The sequence below is a fragment of the Salvelinus fontinalis genome, chromosome 2 (assembly GCF_029448725.1).
Source record: "Salvelinus fontinalis isolate EN_2023a chromosome 2, ASM2944872v1, whole genome shotgun sequence".
Classification (NCBI taxonomy): domain Eukaryota; kingdom Metazoa; phylum Chordata; class Actinopteri; order Salmoniformes; family Salmonidae; genus Salvelinus; species Salvelinus fontinalis.
In genome coordinates this window covers 43,979,499-44,004,744 of record NC_074666.1, presented here as the reverse complement: position 1 = coordinate 44,004,744, position 25,246 = coordinate 43,979,499, and the positions used below count along the sequence as shown (strand labels likewise).

The window sequence follows — 25,246 nt, the reverse complement described above, 5'->3', positions numbered from 1 at the left end:
GCTGCTGTGTGGTGAGGTGTGTCTGGGGTGGGAGGAGGGAGTGGCGACTGTGTGTGTGTGTGTCTGTACTTACGTGTGTGTGTTCACGCTTGTGTGTGTGCATATGACCCACTGCCCAGCCTCTTCACTGAGGTCCCAACCATGCTCGACTGCCATGGCAGCAGCCCACTTCAAACAAGACCCAAGCACCAGTGGCTTTTCCTGTCTCTGTAATTTATCCTCTTATTTATACCTAAGGTTGGCTCCAGAACTGCTGCTGCTGCTGCTAGCATACAGTATTGAGAATGGTAGTTAGAGTTAGGCCCTGTCTGCTACAGCTATTTCAGTGCTGCTGCTAGGATGGATAACTTCAGAGGAACTGAATGACTGGTAACTAGTGCAATGTAGAACAACTTGCCATACCACAACTACCCTAATGGCAATCATGGAATGCTTGGTCATATGTAGTCCAAATACAGATACAATGATTTTAGGAATTTGGGGTATTTTATTACGTGTGTGTGTGTGTGTGTGTGTGTGTGTGTGTGTGTGTGTGTGTGTGTGTGTGTGTGTGTGTGTGTGTGTGTGTGTGTGTGTGTGTGTGTGTGTGTGTGTGTGTGTGTGTGTGTGTGTGTGTGTGTGTGTGTGTGTGTGTGTGCGTGCGTGCGGTGGCCATCTACAATGAAGTAGGTCAAGGATACAAGTGTGTATATATGTGTGCGTGTGTGAATGTCTGAAATCAATGTATAACGGCCATCTACAGAAGATCCCAGACTTGTATCATATTCAGCAAATGTTTTTTGATACTCTCTACTTACAGTACATGGGTCACCCAAATTTAAAGGTGGGAAGACATGGGGGTGGTACTCCAGCAATACCAAATCACAGGTTTGATTAACAACCAGAGGGTGTGATATAAAATACATGACAAGGAAATGTGGGAGGTTGCTCTACATTGAGGCCGTTTAGTCTGAGCTTCATCTGTAATTTGTGGAGAACTGTGGTTATTGTCTAATACAGAAGTGGTCTTTCTTGTTTGAAAAGCAGAGGCCCAGTGTTGGGTTACTGTCAGCATGCAACAGGTAGTGTGGCTTGGGTGAACTTTTCTGACAGGAGCAATGGCGTAAGATTAAACACAGATTCATGACAATTTATGTGGGGTATCTTTAGCCCTTTAACAGTGTGCAGTTGTTTTTGATGTAATTTGTACTATTTTGATTGTAATACCCAATCTGGCCACAGGGAGGAGAGGTAGGCCTGTCACGATACTCACAAAAGTGTCTATAGTAAGCTGACTGAGGCTGCCCTAATATACACACTGTGTGTGACAACTGTCATATGCACACACCTTCCTGCCTCAGAAAGGATACTCAAACTTGAAGCTTTATCTATTTTAATTATAAAAATTGTCTATTGAAACAATAGATTATGACAACAATGTGCACAAACCCAAAAAATGAAATCCCTAGTCACTTGCTCTGGAAGAACCATTTAAAAAAAAATAAGCAATCAAGAAAATGTATAATTAAGCAATAAGGCACGAGGGTGTGTGGTATATGGCAAATATACCACGGCTAAGTGCTGTTCTTAGGTGGCTGGACACAGCCCTTAGCCGTGGTATATTGGCCATATACCACAAACCCCCGTGGTGCCTTATTGCTATTATAAACTGGTTAACAACGTAATTAGAGCAGTAAAAAGAAATGCTTTGTCATACCCGTGGTATACCACGGTTGTCAGCAAATCAGCATTCAGGGCTCGAACCACCCAGTTTATAATGAAGAACATAATTCACAAAGACCAATCTCAATGAACATTCAAGAACAGGTTTTTCTTTTCTTTTCTAGACATCACATTAGAAAACGGGTGGCTTAATTTTGTGGATTTCATTTAGCACAAAAAGAGGGCTGAACTTAGTTTTCACAGTTTCTTCAAATCCTTAACGTGAAACATAGAGAATCGTTTCAGGAATTGAACTCTTCCCTTTAAATATGCAGGCTTTCCCCTTAAATTGTCTTTTTCTTGCAAAAATTTTCACTTAAAGATGTTAGTTCTTTAAATTGAGGATTCAATTCCATTTCTCTTCATGTCGGAATGTTTTTCTTTAACTCATTGAGACACTGTTACCAAGGCAGTGTTTTGTTTGTAATCTGAATCCTCAATGTGACAGAGTATTTCTTTCCAGTCTTGAGATTTTGGAACCTTGATTGGCCATCTGTAACTTCGATAACTCAGATTCACTCAAGCGTTTTCTCAATTGCAAGACCTCCAGAACATCACAGCAGTTACTTTGTGCCTTCTACAAAGGTGCCATTTGAACCGTCTTCTGAAAGCTCGAAGAAAATTGTTTATAAATATGCAAGCCTTCAGCAATGTAACGCAAACGTCAAAACATCTAATATACATACTTTGTGCAGTTTTTGCTCTTGGCCTCAAAGAATTAAACGTTTTTTTAATCATGCCCGAAAACATCAATTTTGTTGCAGTGAAAAATCGCTCGTCATCAACATTATGAAAATGTGGGCGGAAAACATAATGACAACATCATGTTCATGGAGTCAATCTGAAACGGACTAAGGCTTGGATGATTCCAAAGCATGGAACCCAACGTGACGGCCAGGTATAGACCTACAGTACAAGTTCACAATCAACTCACATACAGCAACTCATAGTTGTCATTGTTTTGTCAGTAATAAAACGTAAGAGGTTTGGGGTGACCCACTAGTCCACAGAGTATGGTGTCCATTCTAGGACACACAATTTATGGTGACCATTTTAGGACACCTTCAGACCCCTAATCCTCATATAGGATCTTCCTTCTTAAGAGTTCTGATGGGACGAATCTGTAGTTTCTAGACAGAAATCCATGGTAGAAAAAACAAAAGGCCCATTCAAGGTGTGACTGTTGCCTGAATCTAGGGGCTGGGCAGGGGTTAAGATTGAATGGAGGTGTGGTTTGTGGAGGGAAAGTATGGTCTGAATTGTGTTCATTAGAGCACCCATAACAAAACAAATTTCTTAGTGGAGAAATCCAGGTAGTCCCTTTCTGTCTCAGTCTGTTTTCTTCTGTTTTGGTGACTACTGAACACAACCCAGGTGTCAAAAGGTCACGTTGTCCTTTAACACATCTCATTACTCTAGCCCCTCTCTATGCTCCATGCCCAGATCTCTCCTTCCTCCGCCGCCGGATATACGTCTCCCTCCCTCGCTCTCTTCCTCCTCCTCATCTTCCTCGTCCTCCTCCATAACTTCCTCTTCCTCCTCCTCCTCCTCCTCCTCTTCCTCTGTGCCATCCATGGAGTCGTCGGTTCCACCCAGCATTGCTTGCTGCATGGCCAGGGTGGCTGAGTCAGAGGACAGGGGCTGGAGGCTGTCCAAGCCTAGGGGGTCTGTATGAGAAGAAGGAGAAGCAGGCAACACAGGGTTTACACACTAAGAAACACAAACATGACATTATAACTGCCTCCAATTCTATATCCTTCTCATCAAAGTGTGCACTCATTCACCCCCCCTACTGAGATTAAAAAGAATGAACTGGTGTAATGTGGTGGGATCACTATAGCCCATGCCAATATTCAATGTATTGTATTCACTGATCCATTGCTTTTAAATCCATGAGGATGAGTGTGCAAGTGTACACTATCTATGCACATTGATGCAAAATGATTACCCTTATAAAGTAGGTTGAAATAACAAGGAAACTATGTTGAAATATCAAGAGAATCATGATGACTCAACCAATCTTTAGCCAGAGTTTTGAAACAGACAAGTAGACATTGACAGAGCGTTTTAATGGTTTCGTGACGTACTGTCAGCGTTGTTAGAGTGAGGTCCATGTGTCTGCAAGACACCAGCAACAATGGAGTCTGGCCAGAAGCGCTGGGTTGGACGGTGTTGGGACTTCATCTTCTTAGCCTTGGGAGCTGGGTCTGGGTTACTGGCATCCAGCATGGGCTGGAGGATGCGCCTGCGAGCGTTGATAAACCTAGAGAGAGAGAGAGAGAGGGGGGAGAGAGAGATGCAGGGGGAGAGGGAATTGGAGAGGTAAAGGGAAAAAGACCAGTGTGAGAGAAACATAGACAGACCTTTTTTCTCTGTAAGAATGTCGTACTCTATGATACTGAGAACATTTGTAGACCAGTAGATGGCGCCACTATGTTGTGAATCACAATCAGGTGATAAAGCATAGCACTGAAGTTTGAACTCATCAACATTCACTCTGAACATTCAACATTTCTATTGATTTCATCCATACTTTTAGCCAGCTGATTTTCATCTCCTAGTGCATTTGCAGTAGTAGTATTACAATCTTACCAGTTGTTGACCTGTAATAAGGTCAGATTTGTTTGTCCTGCAATCTGTCTTTTCTCGTCCTCTGTTGGGTAGGGATGCTACAAAAGGGACAGATTTAAGATATTTAGGATGCCATCAGTAAAGTTTAATCCATTTCAATTAGTAGTTTTGTGAATGAATAGTTCAAACCCTCCCCTCACCCCTAAACTCTCAACTTCCCTAAACCTTTGACCCATGCCCCAACACCTTGTATTCTCAGGCCTTGGCCAGAAACAATCCTTAGCCCATAAATCTAATTCTTCATAGCCTATCTGAGGGAGTGGAACTACCATATTGCTTATACCTATTCAATTAATTCATGGAGATATGCAATTCATTATTTCAGATCACTACAAGTGCCTACTAGGTAGAAGCTATGTGGGTTGTTTCTGGATGAGGCCTTCAGTCATACACAGCTACAACCCTGACATCATTAGCTCTAAACCCTTCACCCTAATTTTCCTCCATAGCTTGACTCTTCTCAATAACTTCCTCAATAGCTTAACCAAAGGAATAGGGATGAATATTAGCTCTGTGGCTACTGTAACTCCAACATATTAACATTGATGTGAACACTAATGTTGCTAGCTCACCATGAGATGCTGGAAGAGCCAGGAGCGCATGATGTTGGTAGCGTGCTTGGGCAGGACCCCTCTCTTGTTCTTGTGCTTCTTGTCATCACTGTCCAAGAGTGAAGCCAAGTCCAGGTTTACCTTGGATGGAAGAGAGGGATGGAGAGAGGGATGGGGTGTTATTGTTGCCACGGTAACAAAGAGACAGTGCCAATTATCCGTCTCTTTGGCAAGGGCAGAACCGCCCTCTTCACCATCGCCATAGCAACCCAATTTGAGTAATGATACTTAAAATAAAAAGGCGAGAAAGGAACGTCGATTCACAACACCCTTGACTCAGAGAAATCTAGGAGGCCGGTCTGATCTAGCTGAAAGAACTACGATGAGAAATGTGCCTAAAAAACCTGGCAAATTGTGCAAAAACAAGACAGTACAAGTAGATAGCTTGTAACTAAAACTTTGGCTTTAATAAGAGTTTTGTTCCAACTCCGTGGGTGGTTGAGAAAATTATGAAAAAGCACTTATTCAAGAAATCTCCGATTTCTATTTTACAGTATAGTTGGGTGGGGAGTACTCAGTGGCAATTAACTAGTTTAAACCATGTCCATGCTCACACTGGCGTCAAGAAAACACATGCATGTGCGCGCACGCACGCACGCACACACACAAACACACACACACACACACACACACACACACACACACACACACACACACACACACACACACACACACACACACACACACACACACACACACACACACACACACACACACACACACACACACACACACACACACACACACACACACACAGAGTCCAATGGTCCTCTATAGCTCAGTTAGTAGAGGATGGCACTTGCAATGCGTCAGCTAAATGGCATACAAAATTTAAAAAAAGGCATATACAGTGGCATGAGATCACTATGCATGAATTCCAAAATGTCTTTAATCTAAAAAAATTCACCTCTGGTCCACACACAAAATAAATATTTCCTATGGCATTGGCGAAAACAGTATCAAAGTGAGGATCCTTCATTCATATTTAACAACCCATTTGCAATGGCTAAAACACTTTTGAGGCAAAAATATGAAGATTTCTTCTGCACCACGCATAAATTGGCAGTACAAAATGTCTGAATAGATCAATAAATATACTCAGCTAAAAAATATTCTTCATAATTTTATGCAGGCATTGGAAAGTCATGAAAATGGAATGGCTCCCAACTGATTCTGATATACAGTGCCTTCAGAAGGTATAAAAAGGATAAAAAGGTATTTAATCATCATTTTTTGTCAATGATCTACACAAAATACTCTAATTTGATGGTGGAAGAAAAAGGTTTTTGTAAAAGAAAACATGAAATATAAAACACAAATATACAGTATTTTGATTAGATAAGTATTCAATCCCCTGAGTCAAAACATGTTAGAATCACCTGTGACTCTTTCTGGGTAAGTCTTTAAGAGCTTTGCACACCTGGATTGTACAATATTTTGCACATTATTCTTTACAAAATTCTTCAAGATCTGTCAACTTAGTTGTTGATCATTGTTAGACAGACATTAAATATTGTGATAAAATTTCTAGCTGATTTTAGTCAAACTGTAACTAGGCCATTAAATGTCGTCTTTGTAAGCAATTCCAGTGTATATCTGGCCTTGCGTTTTAGGTTATTGTCGTGTTGAAAGGTGAATTTTCTCCCAGTGTCTTTTGGAAAGCAGACTGAACCAGGTTTTCCTCTAGGATTGTGTTTAGCTCTAATCAGATTATTTTTATCATAAAAAACTCCCTTGCCAATGACAAAGAAACCCATAACATGATGCAACCATTTCTTTGCCACATTTTTTGCAGTTTTACTTAGTGGAATTAAAATGTATTTTGGGGGGGTTTGTATCATTTGATTTACACAACATGCCTACCACTTTGAAGATGCAAAATATTTTTTATTGTGAAACAAACAAGAAATAAGACAAAAGAACAGAAAACTTGAGCGTGCATAACTATTCACTCCCCCCCAAAGTCAATACTTTGTAGAGCCACCTATTGCAGCAATTACAGCTGCAAGTCTCTTAAGATATGGCTCTATAAGCTTGGCACATCTAGCCACTGGGATTTTTGCCCATTCTTAAAGGCAAAACTGCTACAGCTCCTTCAAGTTGGATGGGTTCCGCTGGTGTACAGCAATCTTAAGTCATACCACAGATTCTCAATTGGATTGAGAGGCCATTCCAAGACATTTAAATGTTTCCCTTTAAACCACTTGAGTGTTGCTTTAGCAGTATGCTTAGGGTCATTTTCCTGCTGGAAGGTGAACCTCCGTCCCAGTCTCAAATCTCTGGAAGAGTGAAACAGGTTTCCCTCAAGAAATTCCCCGTATTTAGCATCATCCATCATTCCTTCAATTCTGACCAGTTTCCCAGTCCCTGCCGATGAAAAACATGGTGTTCTCAGGGTGATGAGAGGTGTTGGGTTTGTGCCAGACATAGCGTTTTCCTTGATAGCCAAAAAACTAAGTTTTAGTATCATCTGACCAGAGTACCTTCTTACATATGTTTGGGTATTCTCTGACATGCCTTTTGGAGAACACCAAACATGTTTGCTTATTTTTTCTTTAAGCAATGGCTTTTTTTCTGTCCATTCTTCCGTAAAGCCCAGCTCTGTGGAGTGTACGGCTTAAAGTGGTCCTATGGACAGATACTCCAATCTCCGCTGTGGAACTCCTTCAGGGTTATCTTTGGTCTCTTTGTTGCCTCTCTGATTAATGCCCTCCTTGCCTGGTCCGTGAGTTTTGGTGGGCAGCCTTCTCTTGGCAGGTTTGTGTTTTAATAACGGATTTAATGGTGCTCCGTGGGATGTTCAAAGTTTCAGATATTTTTTTATAACCCAACCCTGATCTGTACTTCTCCACAACGTTGTCCCTGACCTGTTTGGAGAGCTCCTTGGTCTTCATGGTGCCACTTACTTGGTGGTGCCCCTTGCTTAGTGGTGTTGCAGACTCTGGGGTCTTTCAGAACAGGAGTATATATACTGATATGATGTGACAGATCATGTGACACTTAGATTGCACGCAGGTGGACTTTATTTAACTAATTATGTGACTTTATTATATTTCTATTCTGTACAGGCTTCCTTCTTTTCGCTCTGTCATTTAGGTTATTATTGTGGACTAACTACAATATTGTTGATCCATCCAAAGTTTTCTCATATCACAGATATTAAACTCAGTAACTGTTTTAAAGTCACCATTGGCCTTATGGTGAAATCTCTGAGCGGTTTCCTTCCTCTCCGGCAACTGAGTTAAGAAGGACGCCTGTAGTGACTGGGTGTATTGTTACACCATTTAAAGCGTAATAAATAAATTCACCATGCTCATAGGGATATTCAATGTCTGCTTCTTTTTTTATCCATCTACCAATAGGTGCCATTCTTTGTGAGGCATTGGAGAACCTCCCTGGTCTTTGTGGTTGAATCTTTGTTTGAAATTCACTGCTCAACTGAAGGACCTTACAGATAAATGTATATGTGGGGTACACAGATGATGTAGTCATGTTTACCACTATTATTGCACACAGATAGTCCATGCATTTTATGTGACTTGTTAAGCACATGTTTACTCCTGAACTTATTTAGGATTGCCATAATAAAGGGGTTGAATACTTATGGACTCATGACATTTCAGGTATTCATTTTTAATTAATTTGTAAAAAAATATAAAAACATAATTCAACTTTGACATTATGGGGTATTGTATGTAGGCCAGTGACACTTCAAAAAAATGTAATTAATTTAAAATTCTGTCTGTAACACAACAAAATTTTGAAAAAGTCAAGGGGTGTGAATACTTTCTAAAGGCACTGTAAATATATGAAACACAAACACACACACACACACAGCATAAAATAAGCCTTATTACAGGTGCAGCTGGGGTGTCACGTGGAAATCCCTCCCCCTATCCCCCTCGGCACTGGGAATTTGTGTTCCGGAAAAGCGGGGTTGAATTAATTGGCGGCACCAAGCCGGGGTATCATTACCGGGAGCTTGTCGGTGATGTAGCTACGGGGCTGCACTCTATTCCCAGACCACGTGTAGAGTGCCGCCTCAGCTGGGTCCTGGGTATTCACTGAGGCCGCCGCTGTCTGTCAAACACAGAATTACCTGCCTGGCTGACACTGTGGCTTTCTAATACGCCTGCAGAGCAGAGCACCCCACAGTCTGCTCCGTAGGCGAGCATACGGGTGGTCTGACAGTCTGACTCAAATATTGACCACCTATGTGAGGTTTTTCAGGCCATGGGGATTGCAGGAGTTTAAAGGGACATGCACTCGCAAACTCTGACATTTAGAGCTTTCTTTGCAGGTGTGTTGGACTTCAAATTAAAAGAAACAAGTCACTTGTTTATTGTACTAACATTTTGTCAAGGAGGAAACGTTAGCACATAGGCTAAAGGCTGAAACATTAGCATAATAAACAAGTGATACCTTGCAAAAACAGTGTGCTGAAATGTCATAAGTTTACCAATGACACTAGCTATTACACTATTACTCTAATATTCATTTCACACTGTCCTTTCATGTTCATAACAGAGAGGCCCACCACTTGATGACAGCTAATGGCAAGCAAAAACAATGGTATGCATGACAGTGAGATTATTTGGAGTTGTTAGACATTATCCATCTCTACATCTTATGGCAGGAGAGGCAGGTATATGCTAGAAGAGCAGCTGACGGCCTCACCTGGGAATTCTGGATCTGGATGGGCCCCTGGGGGAGTCCCTGGGTTAACACCTGCCCTTGCGATGTCACCATGGCAACCGGCTGATACAAGGTGCCACCTGAGGGGATAATTTGCGGTCATAAGAGTCGAGTGGCTTCTTCTTCTGTGAAAAGCAGTCGGCCTTGCACCATTTCGGCTCGAGAGCTCTATTATCTAACCCTACCAAAACAATAACAACAACAACAGCATGTAAACAAGGAAGGCAAAAGCACGTCGGTGCGAATGAAGCACGAAAAAAAAAAGCTGTATTCTTTCATGAGTTGTTCTTTTGCTACTAATTAGCACTAATTTAGATTCTCTAATCATGGGTATTAATTTGAGCTTTGAATGTCTTGCGATCAAAGAGAAAGATGGAATGAGATTATCATTCTAAGTTGAAAGGGATTTCCGGAGGGCAGGGATAACTTTTTGCTGTGCATAATAACAAGAAACCCAGCCACACTTTTGAGTGATATACACTACATTACCAAATGTATGTGGACACCTGCTCGTCGAACATCTCGTTCCAAAATCATGGGCATTAATATGGAGTTGGTCCCCCTTTGCTGCTATGACAGCCTCCACTCTTCTGGGAAGGATTTCCACAAGATGTTGGAACATTTCTGCAGGGATTTGCTTCCATTCATCCACAAGAGCATTAGTGAAGTTGGGCACTGATGTTGGGTGATTAGGGCTGGCTCGCAGTCAGCGTTCCAAATCATCCCAAAGGTGTTTGATAGGGTTGAGGTCAGGGCTCTGTGCAGGCCAGTCAAGTTCTTCCACACCAATCTCGACAAACCATTTCTGTATGTACCTCGCTTTCGCTTTGTGCTCGATTCATCACTCCATAGAACGTGTTTCCACTGCTCCAACGCATTCCCGAGTCCAATGCGAGTCCAATGGCGGTGATCTTTACACCACACCAGCCGAGGCTTGGCATTGGGCATAGTGATCTTAGGCTTGTGTGCAGCTGCTAGGCCATGGAAATCCCTTTCATGAAGCTTCCAACGAACAGTTCTTGTGCTGACTTTGCTTCCACAGGAAGTTTGGAACACAGTAGCGAGTGTTGCAACCCAGGACAGAGAATTTTTATGCGCTTCAGCACTCGGCAGTCCCGTTCTGTGAGCTTGTGTTGCCTACCACTTCACGGCTGAGCCATTGTTGCTCCTAGAAGTTTCCACTTCACAATAACAGCACTTACCGGGGCAGCTCTAGCAGAGGAGAAATTTTACGAACTGACTTGTTGGAAAGTTGTCATCTAATGACGGTGCCACGTTAAAAGTCACTGAGCTCTTCAGTACGTGCCATTCTACTGCCAATGTTTGTCTATGGAGATTGCATGGCTATGTGCTCGATTTTAAAAACTTGTCAGCAACGGGTGTGGCAAATTTGAAGGGGTGTCCACATACTTTTGTGTATATAGTGTAGAACACCATTAACACAAAATGTATTTTCATAATTATATGTCAACAGCCTCCATTTGACGTAGGATATGATGTGACCTACCAGCAAGCAGTTGCTGAAATAATAATTGATAAATACTTAATGCAAAACATTGTGGCTAAACCTTCTCTCACTCTAATGTTGTTTTAATTTTAAATGTTGTGCATGCAGAGTAGAACACTTTGTACAATTTGTACAAACACTGTTTCTGCCCATGTCACTACAATGTAGAGGTATAAGGGACACTTGTTGTATGATGTAATATCAGGGAAGGTGAGGTACCCATAGAACTGGGTTGAGGAAGGTGGAAAGGCTTCTCACCTGACACCACCTGGGAGTTGATGGTAGTCATGGCAATGTTACCCTGTTGCAGGGTCCCGGTGTGCACCATGATGCCCGAGGAGTTGACGGAGCTGGAGACTGATGTCATGGACGGAGAGGATGTCTGGAGGAGGTCCTGGTGAGGTCAGAGGTCATAGGAAGAGAAGGAACCAGTAAGGGGGTTGAGAAGGGCCGTTCAGGATGTACATACGACTAATACAATTTGAAACATGAAAGTACAGAATGTTGCGGATAAAAATGCCATGAACAGAGCTGATGATTCCTTAGTACTACATGTAGGAGACATATCTGTTCTTCAAAACGTTCTATCCAAACGTTACACAATGTATTAGACTAATGAATACGGCTCAGATGTTTGGACACAAGTATAATGGTCTTTCAGAAAAACACGAAAACATTAACGTAGTTGGCTCCTTGAAAGTGCATACCAGATACACTATGTTTAGAGTTTGTACGTATGTGCATGCAACATATGTGTAAGTGTCCGCCTTACCTGCTGCAGGCTGAGCGAGGTGTGCGAGGGCGAGTAGGGCCCGCCCAGGTCATTGCGAAGCAGGTTGTCGCTGTGCATCTTGGTCTTGAGGCAGGTGATGTAGCGGTTGCAGAAGTCCTTGCAGAGCTCGTTAACCTTCTCCAGCTCCAGAAGATGGATCCTCAGCACCTGGATGGCCTTCACCATCTCGGGAGGGAGAGAGAGAGAGGAATATATGCAAGCTCAATGATTGGGGAAGGAAGGACGCTACATGCTAGCCTGAATGCTAGTCTAGATTGGCTCAACTTTAGCTAGCTCTCGTGTTGATTTCTCCAGTTTTAGAATGGTGCAACCTTAACAGACCTGTGTTCAAATGCATTTGTATTTGAGTATCTTGTAAAAAAATAAAATAATTGGTGTGTATTTGAGTATTTACAAACACACAGCCAAAAACATGTACTTTTATTTTAGTATTTGAATGGTTATTTGATAAATTGTATTTAACCTGTTGGGGATGGGGGCGCTGTTTAGACTATTTATGCTAATTGGGTAATTTTTGAAACGGCTTCCCACAAAATCCTTGATCGTACAATATGCATATTATTATTATTATTGGATAGAAAACAGTCTATAGTTTCTATAGGAGTTGAAATTTTGTCTCTAAGTGGAACAGAGCCCATTCTACAGCAATTTCCCTGACATGGATTCAGATTTCAGAAATGTTGGCCACTGTTCTGAAGTCAGTTAAAAGGGCACTGATATTGCTATGACTATACGGACACTTCTTACGTCTTCCCCTGGATGCCTTTACGTGATGACGATTCCAATGGGGTCGATTGCGCGTTCACAGGCCCTATAAATCAAAAAACCCTGTAGCTAGCAAGTCTTTTCTTGGTGCGTCACGCGCGTGGAGGACACCGACCCTCTCCTGTTCCAAGCGTTAGTTTAGCCTGTTATATTTCTCCGGTCATCTTTTCACTCGTTATAGGAGTTAAAAACATCATAAGGTAGTTAATTTAAAGCGTTTTATAGCAATTTATATCCGTTTAGTGCGATTTTGGGACATTTATTTTTGAAACGATGTGAATAGCTGGGCACGCTTTTCAGTTCATCCCGAACGCAGTTGGCATTTCCACATGGCAAGAGGACAGCTTTCCACCAAAAGACGATTACTCCCAAGAAAGGATCCTTTGCCCAAGATACTGATGGAAGAACAGCTCAAGGTAGGACATTTTTATTATGATAAATCGTGTTTCTGTCGAAACATTTTAGTGGATTAGGACGCCATGTTTTTTGACGTAGCTTCGCTTGGCGCAAACTGTATTGAAAAGTAAGGATAAATTAAAAAATGTAATTCCGCAATTGTATTAAGAATTAAATTGTCTATCAATCCCTGTCCACCCTATATTTTTTAGTCACGTTTATGAGTATTTATGTATAAGAGTAGATCACTGTCTAAGTGGCGCAAGGACATTTTCTGACCAGCTTGTCTACATTTCACATTGTCTAACCATGATTTTGGTGGCTAAATATAAACATTTGCGATCAAACTCTATATGGATTGTGTAATATGATGTTACAGGAGTGTCATCGGAAGAATTCTGAGAAGGTTAGTGAAAAAATTAATATCTTTTGGCGATGTTGACTTTTATCGCTCACTTTGGCTAGAATCAATGCTGGGCTGCTATGTGCTATGTGCTATGCTAATATAACGATTTATTGTGTTTTCGCTGTAAGACACTTAGAAAATCTGAAATATTGTCTGTATTCACAGGATCTGTGTCTTTCGATTCGTGTATGCTGTGTATTTTTACGAAATGTTTGATGATTAGTAAGTAGGTAAACACGTTGCTCTAAGTAGTTTTTCTATTCCATTTGTGACGGTGGGTGCAATTGTAACCTATGCCATCTACCTGAAATATGCACTTTTTTCTAACAAAACCTATCCCATACCATAAATATGTTATCAGACTGTCATCTAATGAGTTTTTTTGTTGGTTAGGGGCTATAAATATCTTAGTTTAGCCGAATTGGTGATGGCTACTGGTGTTGGTGGACAAATAAAAGATGGTGGATTATGCTAATGTGTTTTTAGGTAATAGATGTACATCTTTACATATTGTGTCTTCCCTGTAAAACATTTTAAAAATCGGACATGTTGACTGGATTCACAAGATCTGTGTCTTTCATTAGCTGTATTGGACTTTAATGTGTGAAAGTTAAATATTTTTAAAAAATATTTTTTTTGAATTTCGCGGCACTGGTTTTTCAGTGGGGGGGGGGGGGGGGGGGGGCGCTAGCGCCACGCTGATCCTAGACAGGTTAAGAGGATTTTCAGATAGTTCAAATACTATTTTCAAATATCTGGATAAATGCATGGGAGTGTATTTGAGGCAGTGTATTTGAATTGTTCAAATACATTCCAAGTGTATTTCCAAATACATAAACGTTTTTACTTCTTGTCTTTTCAAATAAAAATATATCTGAACACGTATTTCAATTGTATGTGAAAGTAATTGAGATATTTGAAATAGTATTTGAACCCAGGGCTGAACCTGATCACCTGGACGGCCTTCACCATCTGAGAAGAGAGAGGCAAAGCCAGCGGGCTCAATGACTAGGGAAGTAGGCTACATGCTAGCCTGAATGCTATGATCGCTCAACATTGGCTAGCTCCATGGTTGCCTTCTCCAGTTTGAACCAAAGGTAAATAATAATATTGGCAATGATGTGCCCAGGGGCTATTGGTTGTTTCTGGACAGCCCCCTCATGTGCCTTACAAATGATGTGCTAGCCCTAGTCAGTCTCTGAACGTTCTAAGATAGCCCTTGACATAACACCTGCTAATTCATGAGCCCTCTCAAAATCCTTCACCATGATCCAAACTTTGTCCTTTTTCCAACCAGGCTTCTCTTCCCAGTGCTCACTCCCTCAAAGTCAGCACTCAAGGGCACCAGAATGGGGCGGAAAAGTGCTTGGCCAAGGAGGAGATAAATCTGCCAATTACTGCCGCTTGTTTAATCGGGAGCCAAGTGCCATCTCGGCCAGTCAGCTTCAGCATTACTGTCCTGTGGAAGAGTTAGTGTGTGCCAGGGCCAGTCCGCGGCCGGCACCTCGTAAAGCACACAGATGCGGGGTTAATTGACTGCCGCACCACTTGTCGGCCGAGTACCCCCATAATGATGAGAGCCGACCTTCCATCTCTCTCTCTCCCCAGCCACCTTCCCTATTTCTCCTCATTTCTAATTACTGCTAGCTGTCATGGAAGGGTGGGAGGGAAAGATCATGAGGGGGGAGAGTGGGAAAGGGGAAGAGAGAGAGAAAGGGTGAATATAAATAAATATTTAGAGAGACAAAGGAGATGGAAGGGAAAGGGGTAGACGTGTCTGCATGTGTGTGTGAGAGAGAGAGAGAGAGAGAGAGAGAGAGAGAGAGAGAGAGAGAGAGAGAGAGAGAGAGAGAGAGAAAGAGATAATTGATAGTCTAGAAGAGAGAACCATGTACATGCGAAAGGGTGAGAGAGGAAATAAGACAAATTGATATGAGTGGGAAATAAAACAGGACGTATGTGAAAGGGATATGTAATGACTGCCTCCACCAGTAGAGGAAGCAAATCATCCTCAACATTAGTAAGCTACGTTAGACTATTGAGATACTTCCTCAACATGAGGAAGCCGTTAAGACTATTGAGATGCCTCCTTAATGAAGAAGTCACGCTAGACTATTGAGATACTTCAAAGCCGCGTTAGACTATTGAGATGCCTCCTTAATGAAGAAGTCACGCTAGACTATTGAGATGCCTCCCAGGCAGGGTACTAACCAGGTTGTCCAGGTCGGGGTCCTCGCTGAAGAATGGCTTGTGGTCCTGCTCCTGCTGGTGCACAAAATTCTCAATGTCCACATCGAAGCTGGCAGAGGTGATGCACTCAGAGCCCTGGGTGGCCTGCTCACACTTCTCAAACAGCAGGGCCAGCAGTGGGAATAGGGGATGTCTGGAAGGATAGGAGAAAAAAGGACGTAGTTAGACTTTATAACTGCTCTAGCTGTATCTTGATTGCCATATAAGAAGTAGTTTGAGGTGCAAAGTTTTTTTAAACTCTGTTTGAGAAGAGGAAATGTTGTTTGTTATGGAAACTGCTCTCGCTGTATCGGTATTTGTGGTATATGTATCATGTTTACAGTCTGAGGTCGACAATGCTCCTTTTAAATGCAATGTTCCTGCGTTCTCTGAAACCACATTCACAGTAAAGGCTCAATCCGAAATGACCATTAAACGGGAAGACTGAAGTTTGAGGTTTTGTTGTGCATTGTGTTCTTGATACAGTATTGTTGTACTGCAACAATGCTCTATGTCTTACAACCAGGAACCGCATAAGCAAGTCAACTTGATTGTTAACTCCACTGACAAATGCAACAGACAAAGCGAACAGTAGGCACTGAGAGGATCTACTGCACACCCAGTCGCCAAGCTCAGTAAAGGTGCAGGAGTAATCCACTGGGCACACACTGGTTGAATAAACGTTGTCAATGAAATTACGTGGAATAAATGTTGAATTGATGTCGGTGCCAAGTGGGAAATGCATATGATTGAGTGAAAAAGGAGCCTCCACACACTTCAATCGGATGCAATTAAAACGCTGAAATAGCATCTGAAATAGCGTCTGAAATAGCGTCTGAAATAGCGTCTGAAATAGCGTCTGAAATAGCGTCTGAAATAGCATCTGAAATAGCGTCTGAAATAGCGTCTGATTGAAGTGCACGCAAACTCCTTTTTCACCTCCTGACAAGCAAAACAAAACAATGAACAAACTGTTTGACGCAACCTCATATCACTGTGTTATCAATAGTTTGGATTAGTGTTGCAAAAGTCCAAAAATTCTTGCTTATTCCCTTCTGATTCTGTAAATCCTCAAACCATGAATTCTGAAAACCTGGGGCTTTTGGGAGAGTTCTTGGAATTTCACAACCCTAGTTTGGATAGTTTTCTCATATTCCCTAGGACATTTAGTTCTGGTATGAATCAATATGAAGATGACGTTAAGTAGTGAAGATATGGTCCATTGCGATAACAGGGAATGTCACCTACATTGTTACCATCTGTCTTTTATGGCCAATGTCACAAAGGTCAGACCACTCAGTAATATGGTCCAATGATCCATCTGCAAATCCCCCTCTGTTTAATATAGTAGTTCCAACTTCTGCAACTCAGGCAATAATGCCTGTTCAATGTTAAGGAGAGAATATACAGTATATCAATGAGTATCAATGTTTTGGCAGAATTCACAGAGTTGGACAAAGTTTATGGATACTTGTGTAGAATTAACTGGACAAGACTAAAACAGAAAACAATAGCAAATCAAATAGAATAGAAGATAAAAACATCTTAATCACTCCTTAATAATCATACAAACGCCAGGAAAAAGCCTTTGAATGTGCATGTATCACAAAACTATTCAAACACTAAGAAGCACTTCATCAAGCACACTATAGTACCAATAACCTTTATAGCTTTGCGTATTTCATGTTGTAAAACCCAAAATAGCAGAGGCACCTCATAACATGAAACAACATGACAATTAATTAAAATCTCCCCCAAAAACATGACCTCCCTGCATCCGTCTCTGTACTAAAGTGGTGTGTGTGTGTTTGTGTGTGTGTGTGCGTTGGTCTGTGCCTACGTGTAAGCATACATCCATCTGCGAACGTGCACGCGTGCGAGTGTGTATATGTGGCGTGAGAGAGTAGGTAGGTAGGGGGGAAGTGGGCATGTAGCACACAGGGCTACTCTAGGATGCTGGGAGAGTGGGCCCCTGCTCTGGCTCTAACCCATGGCTCGCAGCCTTTAATAGCCCACTATATTAGACTCTAATCTGCCTGATCCCAATTTAATGCGGCTCCCTCGGCCAGACGTGAGACGAATACTAAACAGGCGGCCATGCGCAGAGCGCTGAGCTGCAGTCCCCCCTGCCTCATTCACGGGGCGTGCGAGAGAGAGAGAGAAAGAGAGAGAGAGAGAGAGAGGGGTTCACTATAAGTGCCAACTACTTCCTCCCTCTGAAACCGCACACAGAGGAAGGGGATGAACGAAAGAGAAGATAGAGGATAGGAGTGGAGGGGGGGGGCAAGGGAGAGGGGCTGGCTGCAAAGGAGTAATATGTTCATCATGGCTTGTTTTTCAGGTCCTATGCTATGGCAGGTGTTCAATTATTTAACTTGCTGGTGATCTAACGTACAGTTCAGATGCCGAACTTTTGGTGAGTGGAAGTGAATAGAAATGAAGAGCGGGCTGGCACGGTTGAGAGCTTTTCATGACATACTGATTGGTTTCATACAACCGATCTCAACACTACAGTTGGTTTCGGGTCGAATTCAGGCATAAGAGCGACCTCTTCTGTGCTAAAGAAACTACAAAGTTTATTGCACTAAAAAGGCAAAGACCAATCACATTCCTGTGCAGCACAGAAGTTAATGTTTGAAACAGTGAATGTGATCGGTTTACTGTGTCTCGGTTAAGGTAACGTGTCTTCAGATTTCATAACTCTCTTTAACTAAGGAATCACAAAGCGTCTTCTCCTCCCTAAAATAAACCATGAGGTATGTTAGCGATAGCGATATTACTGTGCAGCGTACACGTTCTATTTTCTCCCGAGATGGCAAAGTAATTCATATGTTGATGTAGTGTCCATCCGTTATGAATGCTTCAACCTCTGTGTTGAGAAGTCATGTTTTTATTGCTGGTTCAAAGAGCACCAAAAACTATACTAACCATGAATAAGCCTTTTAGCAATTCTGCCGCCACAGAAACAGACCCTGGGTCTGTTCTAACGCGTCCACGTGTGAATCGAAGGGGGGATACTCTTTTCATGCCCTTCTGGTCGGTGGGCGGTGCTATACATAACGGTGGGTGTAGATTTCAGTGGAATCCACACAGTATCGAGAACAAGCCAATAATTCGCTCATGTTCAGATCGTGGAATCTTTTTAACGCACTGCTAAGCCATAAAGTACAGTTTGGCTCAACTTAACTACAGTAATGGATGTTACAGTTTCATCAGGGAGCCCCAAAGATGAAGTAAACAAATGTAAATCGCTGAATTCACATTATGTTTGCTATTGCATGGAGTCACAGAACAGAAAGAAGCTAAACAAAGGAATTTGTTTTCAAATTTCACATTGTTTGAAGTTGAGAGATATCATTCACGCAAAGTAACGAGACTGGTTGGGTAAGTATGCCTCCAGGATAGCATGGTAAAGTTGGTCTCATGTATAGGACCCCAAAAAATAAATAAGAAAAAAAAAATCCATCCGATTAACAGTTTTTAATGAAGCCAGCAATAAAAATAATTAATCTCAGCGATTGACAGGTATTATTGCATGTTGACTAACCAATCGCAGTGAAATTTGATTAAATCTCACCTACATTGTTACTATCTGTCTTTTATGGTCACACTGGTCACACACGTGCGATCAGTTTCCGATATTTCATTCAGGTAAATTTAGTAGATTGACATTGTTTGTTGGCTAGCAATCAAAGCTTTTCATTACACATCTTTCATTTTGGCAATGAAAAATGCAAAAAAATAGGGACCGCTGTTTTGGCATCAAATGAAGATAGAAAGAGAGGTGATTCCGAGTGGTGCAGCAGTCTAAGGCACTGCATCTCAGTGCAAGAGGTGTCATTTCAGTCCTTGGTTTGTCCGATTTGGATTGGGAGTCCCATAGGGTGGCGCACAATTGGCCCAGTATAGTCCAGGTTGAGCCGGGGTAGGCTGTCATTGTAAATAAGAATTTGTTCTGACTTGCCTAGTTAAATAAAACATGTAATCGGAGAATGGGGTATAATTTATAGTGACCAAAGTTTTTTAAAATTTATTTTATTTTACCGTTATTTTACCAGGTAAGTTGACTGAGAACACGTTCTCATTTGCAGCAACGACCTGGGGAGTAGTTACAGGGGAGAGGAGGGGGATGAATGAGCCAATTGTAAACTGGGGATTATTAGGTGACCATGATGGTTTGAGGGCCAGATTGGGAATTTAGCCAGGACACCGGGGTTAACACCCCTACTCTTACGATAAGTGCCATGGGATCTTTAATGACCTCAGAGAGTCAGGACACCCGTTTCACGTCCCATCCGAAAGACGGCACCCTACACAGGGCAGTGTCCCCAATCACTGCCCTGGGGCATTGGGATATTTTTTAGACCAGAGGAAAGAGTGCCTCCTACTGGCCCTCCAACACCACTTCCAGCAGCATCTGGTCTCCCATCCAGGGACTGACCAGGACAAAGTAAGTTGTAGCTGGGTAAAAACATCCTACTTCAAAAAACCAATGCACTCTTGTGGAAATGTTAAAAGCCTTTATTTTAGTGGCTATTGAATAGTAAAAATGTAAAGAAAATACACCAACACGGTGCGGCTCACAGGCCTTCTTCAGAGTGCACAGCAGTGACAGGTGAAATGAATGACAAGAAATGAAAGGGGAGTGGAGAATATTAACCAATAGATGAAGAGGAAATCAAGCAAAAGTATGTACTAATATGAAAGTGCAATTGTAATTATACGTAGTAACCCACCATAGTTTAAGTTATGAATGAGGTCCCAGGCGGAGGGTTTTCCAGTTGAAAGTGCATGTGCATCGGACAGTCCTTGCACTTTAAAAACCACGGCCACTGTAATGTATACCACCGCCCACGGAGTGAAAAGAGTTTGTCCCAATCCGAGGCCATGATTGTGCTTCCGTTGTGGGTGTTGTAGCGAAGCAACCTTTATTTGCATGCAATTAACATATATTAATATGCATTACCATTTCAACCGACACTGGAAGAACTGCTCTGGCGCGCTGTATGAAACAGAGGCGTGCTTAACCCATACCACGCCCAAAGAGCGGCAGAGCCTGCCGAACTATTGTCAAAGGTCTGACGAGGCGAACTACCCCTGCATGGTTTCAGACAGCACTCTATCCACGCTATTCCAAAGAGAAAGTGAGGTATTTTTTAGTCCGGTGAGGCGATGGAGCGGTGAACTAGGGCTAAGATATCTAAGTGTTGTAGACAGTTATTGTCTTATGAGAGTAAAAATAGGTCCACGTATTGAACTAATCTCAAATGAAAACCCAGATAAATATAGGAATTTATCATGTTATTGATTCCAATAGCCCTTCTCACTGGTGATGGTTTCCAGCTCTGGAGTGAAATGTTTGTTCCCCCTTCCTCAGTAGTGCTTTCTGTAAACACACAGACAGCCGCACACGCACACGCACACACACACAACTGATGAAATGGAGATATGATGCCGCGGGGCTTCTTCTCATAACCCCGGGGCATTATGGGTACACAATAGGTTTTATTGGCCGACTGGCCCACACCTACAACACCACAGTAAGAGAAAAACGTTTCTTCTCCACAATGAGTCTGGATTTGCATCCCTTGCCGACAATCCATAGAATGCGAACATATTCTGACCATTCTGATTGGTCCCAGAATCTGATGGGTTGGGCCAGAGCTGGCCTACATGATCAACTTTGATACTCTGATTGGTTAGACTTGTTAGAGACGATCCAATCGCTGATTAATTTGTTTTGTAAGACACCCCTCATTTTGAAGTCACACAAACGACTTCTAGGATGGCAGTTGCAGACTGAATGTATGTAGCGATTGATAGAGCAGCGGAATTAAATTCAAGGTGAGTTGTCAGGCAAATAAACAATAGCAGTAATTACACAATGTAATCCTTATTTTATATGTATTTATTAAACGGTAAGGCTCCAGGCACATAACATTTATGGACCTTTGCCTGGTTTAGGATATTTTTCCTGGTTTTGGACATTTACATGGTTCTACGTTCAATCAGCTGCTCAGGTCGGTGCAAATAAATGTAGGCCTCCCAAGTAATAAACATGAAAGTATTTTTTTAGTTCTATTGAATAATGTGTCACATTTTGTTTCCCTTGATTTAATGGTCACTATCTTGGTACTGCTGTATGCCTTAACCTAAGCTGTGCAAATTGTGAGCATTTCATTTCTTATACTCATAGCTTGAATGGAGGCTACACGGTTTCATGCTTAGGGAACAGACAGTGGTAGATCAGGGAGTGGATCAGACTGAGGTGAATGCACACCTTACCTGTATAAGTCTTTCTGATACTAAGGCTGTCCTAATATGGACACCATTTAGCCCCACATCGGACACCAAAAAAACAGCCAGTCTCTATCTGCAGTGCGACGGAATGGAGACGGCCGACGGGGGGATCGTTACCCGGGCCATAAAAGAGCCATTTACAGGACGGAGGGAGTGAGCGTGGAGTCAGTCAGCACAAAGTCTCTCCTCCTGCACCAACTGAGCCACGACAAAACACCCCACCGAAACGGTCCTCCATGAATCACACTCGCACGATACGTGTTCACTTAAACATTAAGGTTGGGGAATGGTTATGAAAAACATACCCTTGTTCTGCAGTATCATACGTGAATCAAAGGCATGGGGTGCATCTGAAACGGCACTCAATTGACTATATTGGCACCCTATTCACTATGTTTTGGTCCAAAGTGGTGCACATAGGAAATAGGGTGCCGTATCGAACGCACCCATGGTGTGATACTAATTGCATACAGGTTTGTGGCCTTGCTGTCACTAGCAAGGATGTGTGCCTTCTGAGTTTATATACCTTGGCTTATCGATCTGTACCGATAATTGTGGGGACTTATTTATTCATAAGGTCATTTTTCAGTTCTTTCTCCATATACAATGGGAGTAAATCTGTAAGCATAAATACCTGTAGTACCTGTGGTAGAAAAAAACACTTGTTCAGAAAAACCATGTAAAATGTAAGTATTTCCGTAATTGGACAAAAGGTGCCGAACCTCAAGAGCAACCATGTTTTGCTATTCCAATTTTTTCTCTGCCACTGTTTTTGTTGGGGAGCTTTTGGCAACCCACCCAGGGGATGAAGAACGTTAGAGGAGGGGGTGGGGGGTGTGGGGGGGGGGGGCTCTATCTGTGTGTTCACCGTGTTTGCCATTCTAATCAGTCCTGCCATATGCCGGGCGCTTTATTAGGACCCAGTTTGTGGCAGGAACCACGCTGTGTGTGCTCTCGACAAGGCCCTCTCCCCCAGGCTACATGTCTGAAGCACACCCTGTGCAGGGGGCACACATACACGTGCACACACACACACACATGCACGTACATGTATGCAAGCGAGCATGCACACGCACAAGGAAACGCACACACACGCAAGCATGCACACACACACACAGTGAGTTTTAGCCCATCTCTCGGCCTCCTCCTTTTTCTCTTTTACTTCCTTCCTTCTGTCTTGTCCTCCCACCTCCCTTCTGTATTTCTTCCCCTTATTTATTTCTCGGTCTCTCCTATTCTCTCTTTCGCTCTCTTTCTTCCCTTGTCCATCCCAGGGGAGAACGACTGGAAGTTCAAGGCCGGCCGCGGTACTGCAGGCATTGTTAGCAGAAAACAGGATCTCCTCATTTTCCATAGTGAATAGAAAAATGTCGATCTTCAGGGTTAACCTTTCGGTAAATAAATAACAAATTCAAAGACAATCATGTTACCAATAATTGCTTCAAATACACCGATGCATGTTCTATAACTGATTATTTTCAGATCGCACACAGAGGATATAAGGATAATTTAGTTGCTAATGGCAGCCTGCAGTATCCCGGTTGACCTTCAACTTGAGATACTCAATGAGAGGGAGCAGCACTGAGCTAGCCTGTAAACGTCACTTCCTGGAGTAGCCCCAACTACACATGTTATGTCTCCATGAGACGCCTTCTTAACCAACTTCATTTGGCTTCAATGTCCTATTGAGTCTTCACATAAGAATGAATGGTGTCACGTGATCGATGTGTTATTTAAGTGTTATTACATACAACCGAGAAGAACTATTGGATATCAGAGAGACGTCAACTTACCAGCACAACCAGCACTACGATCAGGAATATGACTGTCCCAAAGCGGATCCTTTGTCTGCGCCTCCCAGGACATTTGAACTGATTCCAGAGGCCGACCCAAAACACCGCTGGAGGAGAAGGTGCCAGAGCGGTCTTCTAGTGAGGCTTCGGATGCGCGTACACCACCCACCGCTTCCGAGTATATTACTCGCTAAAGTCCAGTCCCTATTTAACAAAGTCGACGAAATCAGGGCAAGAGTTGCATTCCAAAGAGATATCCAGGATTGTAACATGCTCTGTTTCACAGAAACATGGCTAGCTGGGGACATGCTGTCGGAGTCCATACAGCCAACGGGATTTTCAGTGCATCACACCGACAGGAATAAACATCTCTCCGGTAAGAAGAACGGCGGGGGTGTACGTTTCGTGATTAACTGTAACGACTTCCGCCAAAGTCGGCCCTTCTCCTTGTTCGGGTGGTGTTCGGCAGTCGACGTCACCAGCTTTCTAGTCACCACCGATCCATTTTTCAGTTTCGTTTTGTTTAGTCTGTATTACACACACCTGGTTTCAATTCCCCTATCATGTTCCCTGTTTAACCCTCTGGCATACATTTCTGTTCTGTCCGTGATTGTTTGTTTTCGTTAGTGGTTGTTGTTGGTGCATGTGTGTTTGTTATATTCCCTATGAGGAATTTTTGCTTGTATTTTGAGTAAACGCCGTTGTTTTACTCAACACCTGTGTCCTGCGCTTGACTCCGCTACATCTCTGCACACAAACCCTGACATTAACGACTCATGGTGTAATTGTAACAACATACAGGAACTCAACTCCTTTTGTTCACCTGACCTAGAATGCCTCACAATCAAATACCAACCAAATTATCTCCCAAGAGAACTCTCCTCGTTCACAGCCATGTATATCCCCCCGCAAGCGGATACCAAGACAGCCATCAAGGAACTTCACTGGACTTTATGCAAACTGGAAACCATATATCTTGAGGCTGCAGTTAATGTAGCTGGGGATTTTAACAAAGATAATTTGAGAACAAGGCTACCTAAATTCTATCAGAATATCGATTGCTGTACACAAGCGAGTAACACGCTTGACCATTGCGACTCTAACTTCCACAATCCTACAAGGCCCTCCCCTGCCCTCCTTTTAGAAAATCTGACAATGACTCCATCTTGTTGCTCCCCTCCTATAGGCAGAAACTAAAAAGGAAGCGCCCGGGCTTAGGTCTATCCAACTCTGGTCTGACCAATTGGATCCCACGCTTCAAGATGGCTTCGATCACGTGGACTGGGATATGTTCCGGGTAGCCTCAGATAATAATATTGACGTATATGCTGACTCGGTGAGCAAGTTTATAAGGAAGTGTATAGGAGATGTTGTACCCACTGTGACCATTAAAAACCTGCCTAACCAGAAACCATGGAT

At 42.5% G+C, this 25,246-nt stretch overlaps 1 protein-coding gene across 1 annotated transcript in view; it reads right to left on the bottom strand.

Moving 5' to 3' along the window:
- The window catches only part of LOC129867093 (uncharacterized), a 103,128-nt gene that overhangs the window by 9,127 nt on the left and 68,755 nt on the right, over positions 1-25,246 (bottom strand). Inside the window, exons 5-13 of the mRNA XM_055940262.1 lie at positions 15,717-15,888; positions 11,918-12,103; positions 11,404-11,539; positions 9,621-9,718; positions 4,905-5,024; positions 4,294-4,370; positions 3,789-3,964; positions 3,116-3,368; positions 1,046-1,085 (exon numbers count right to left, since the gene is read on the bottom strand). Coding sequence (XP_055796237.1) covers positions 1,046-1,085; positions 3,116-3,368; positions 3,789-3,964; positions 4,294-4,370; positions 4,905-5,024; positions 9,621-9,718; positions 11,404-11,539; positions 11,918-12,103; positions 15,717-15,888 — 1,258 coding nt within the window. The remainder of the gene's footprint in view (positions 1-1,045; positions 1,086-3,115; positions 3,369-3,788; positions 3,965-4,293; positions 4,371-4,904; positions 5,025-9,620; positions 9,719-11,403; positions 11,540-11,917; positions 12,104-15,716; positions 15,889-25,246) is intronic.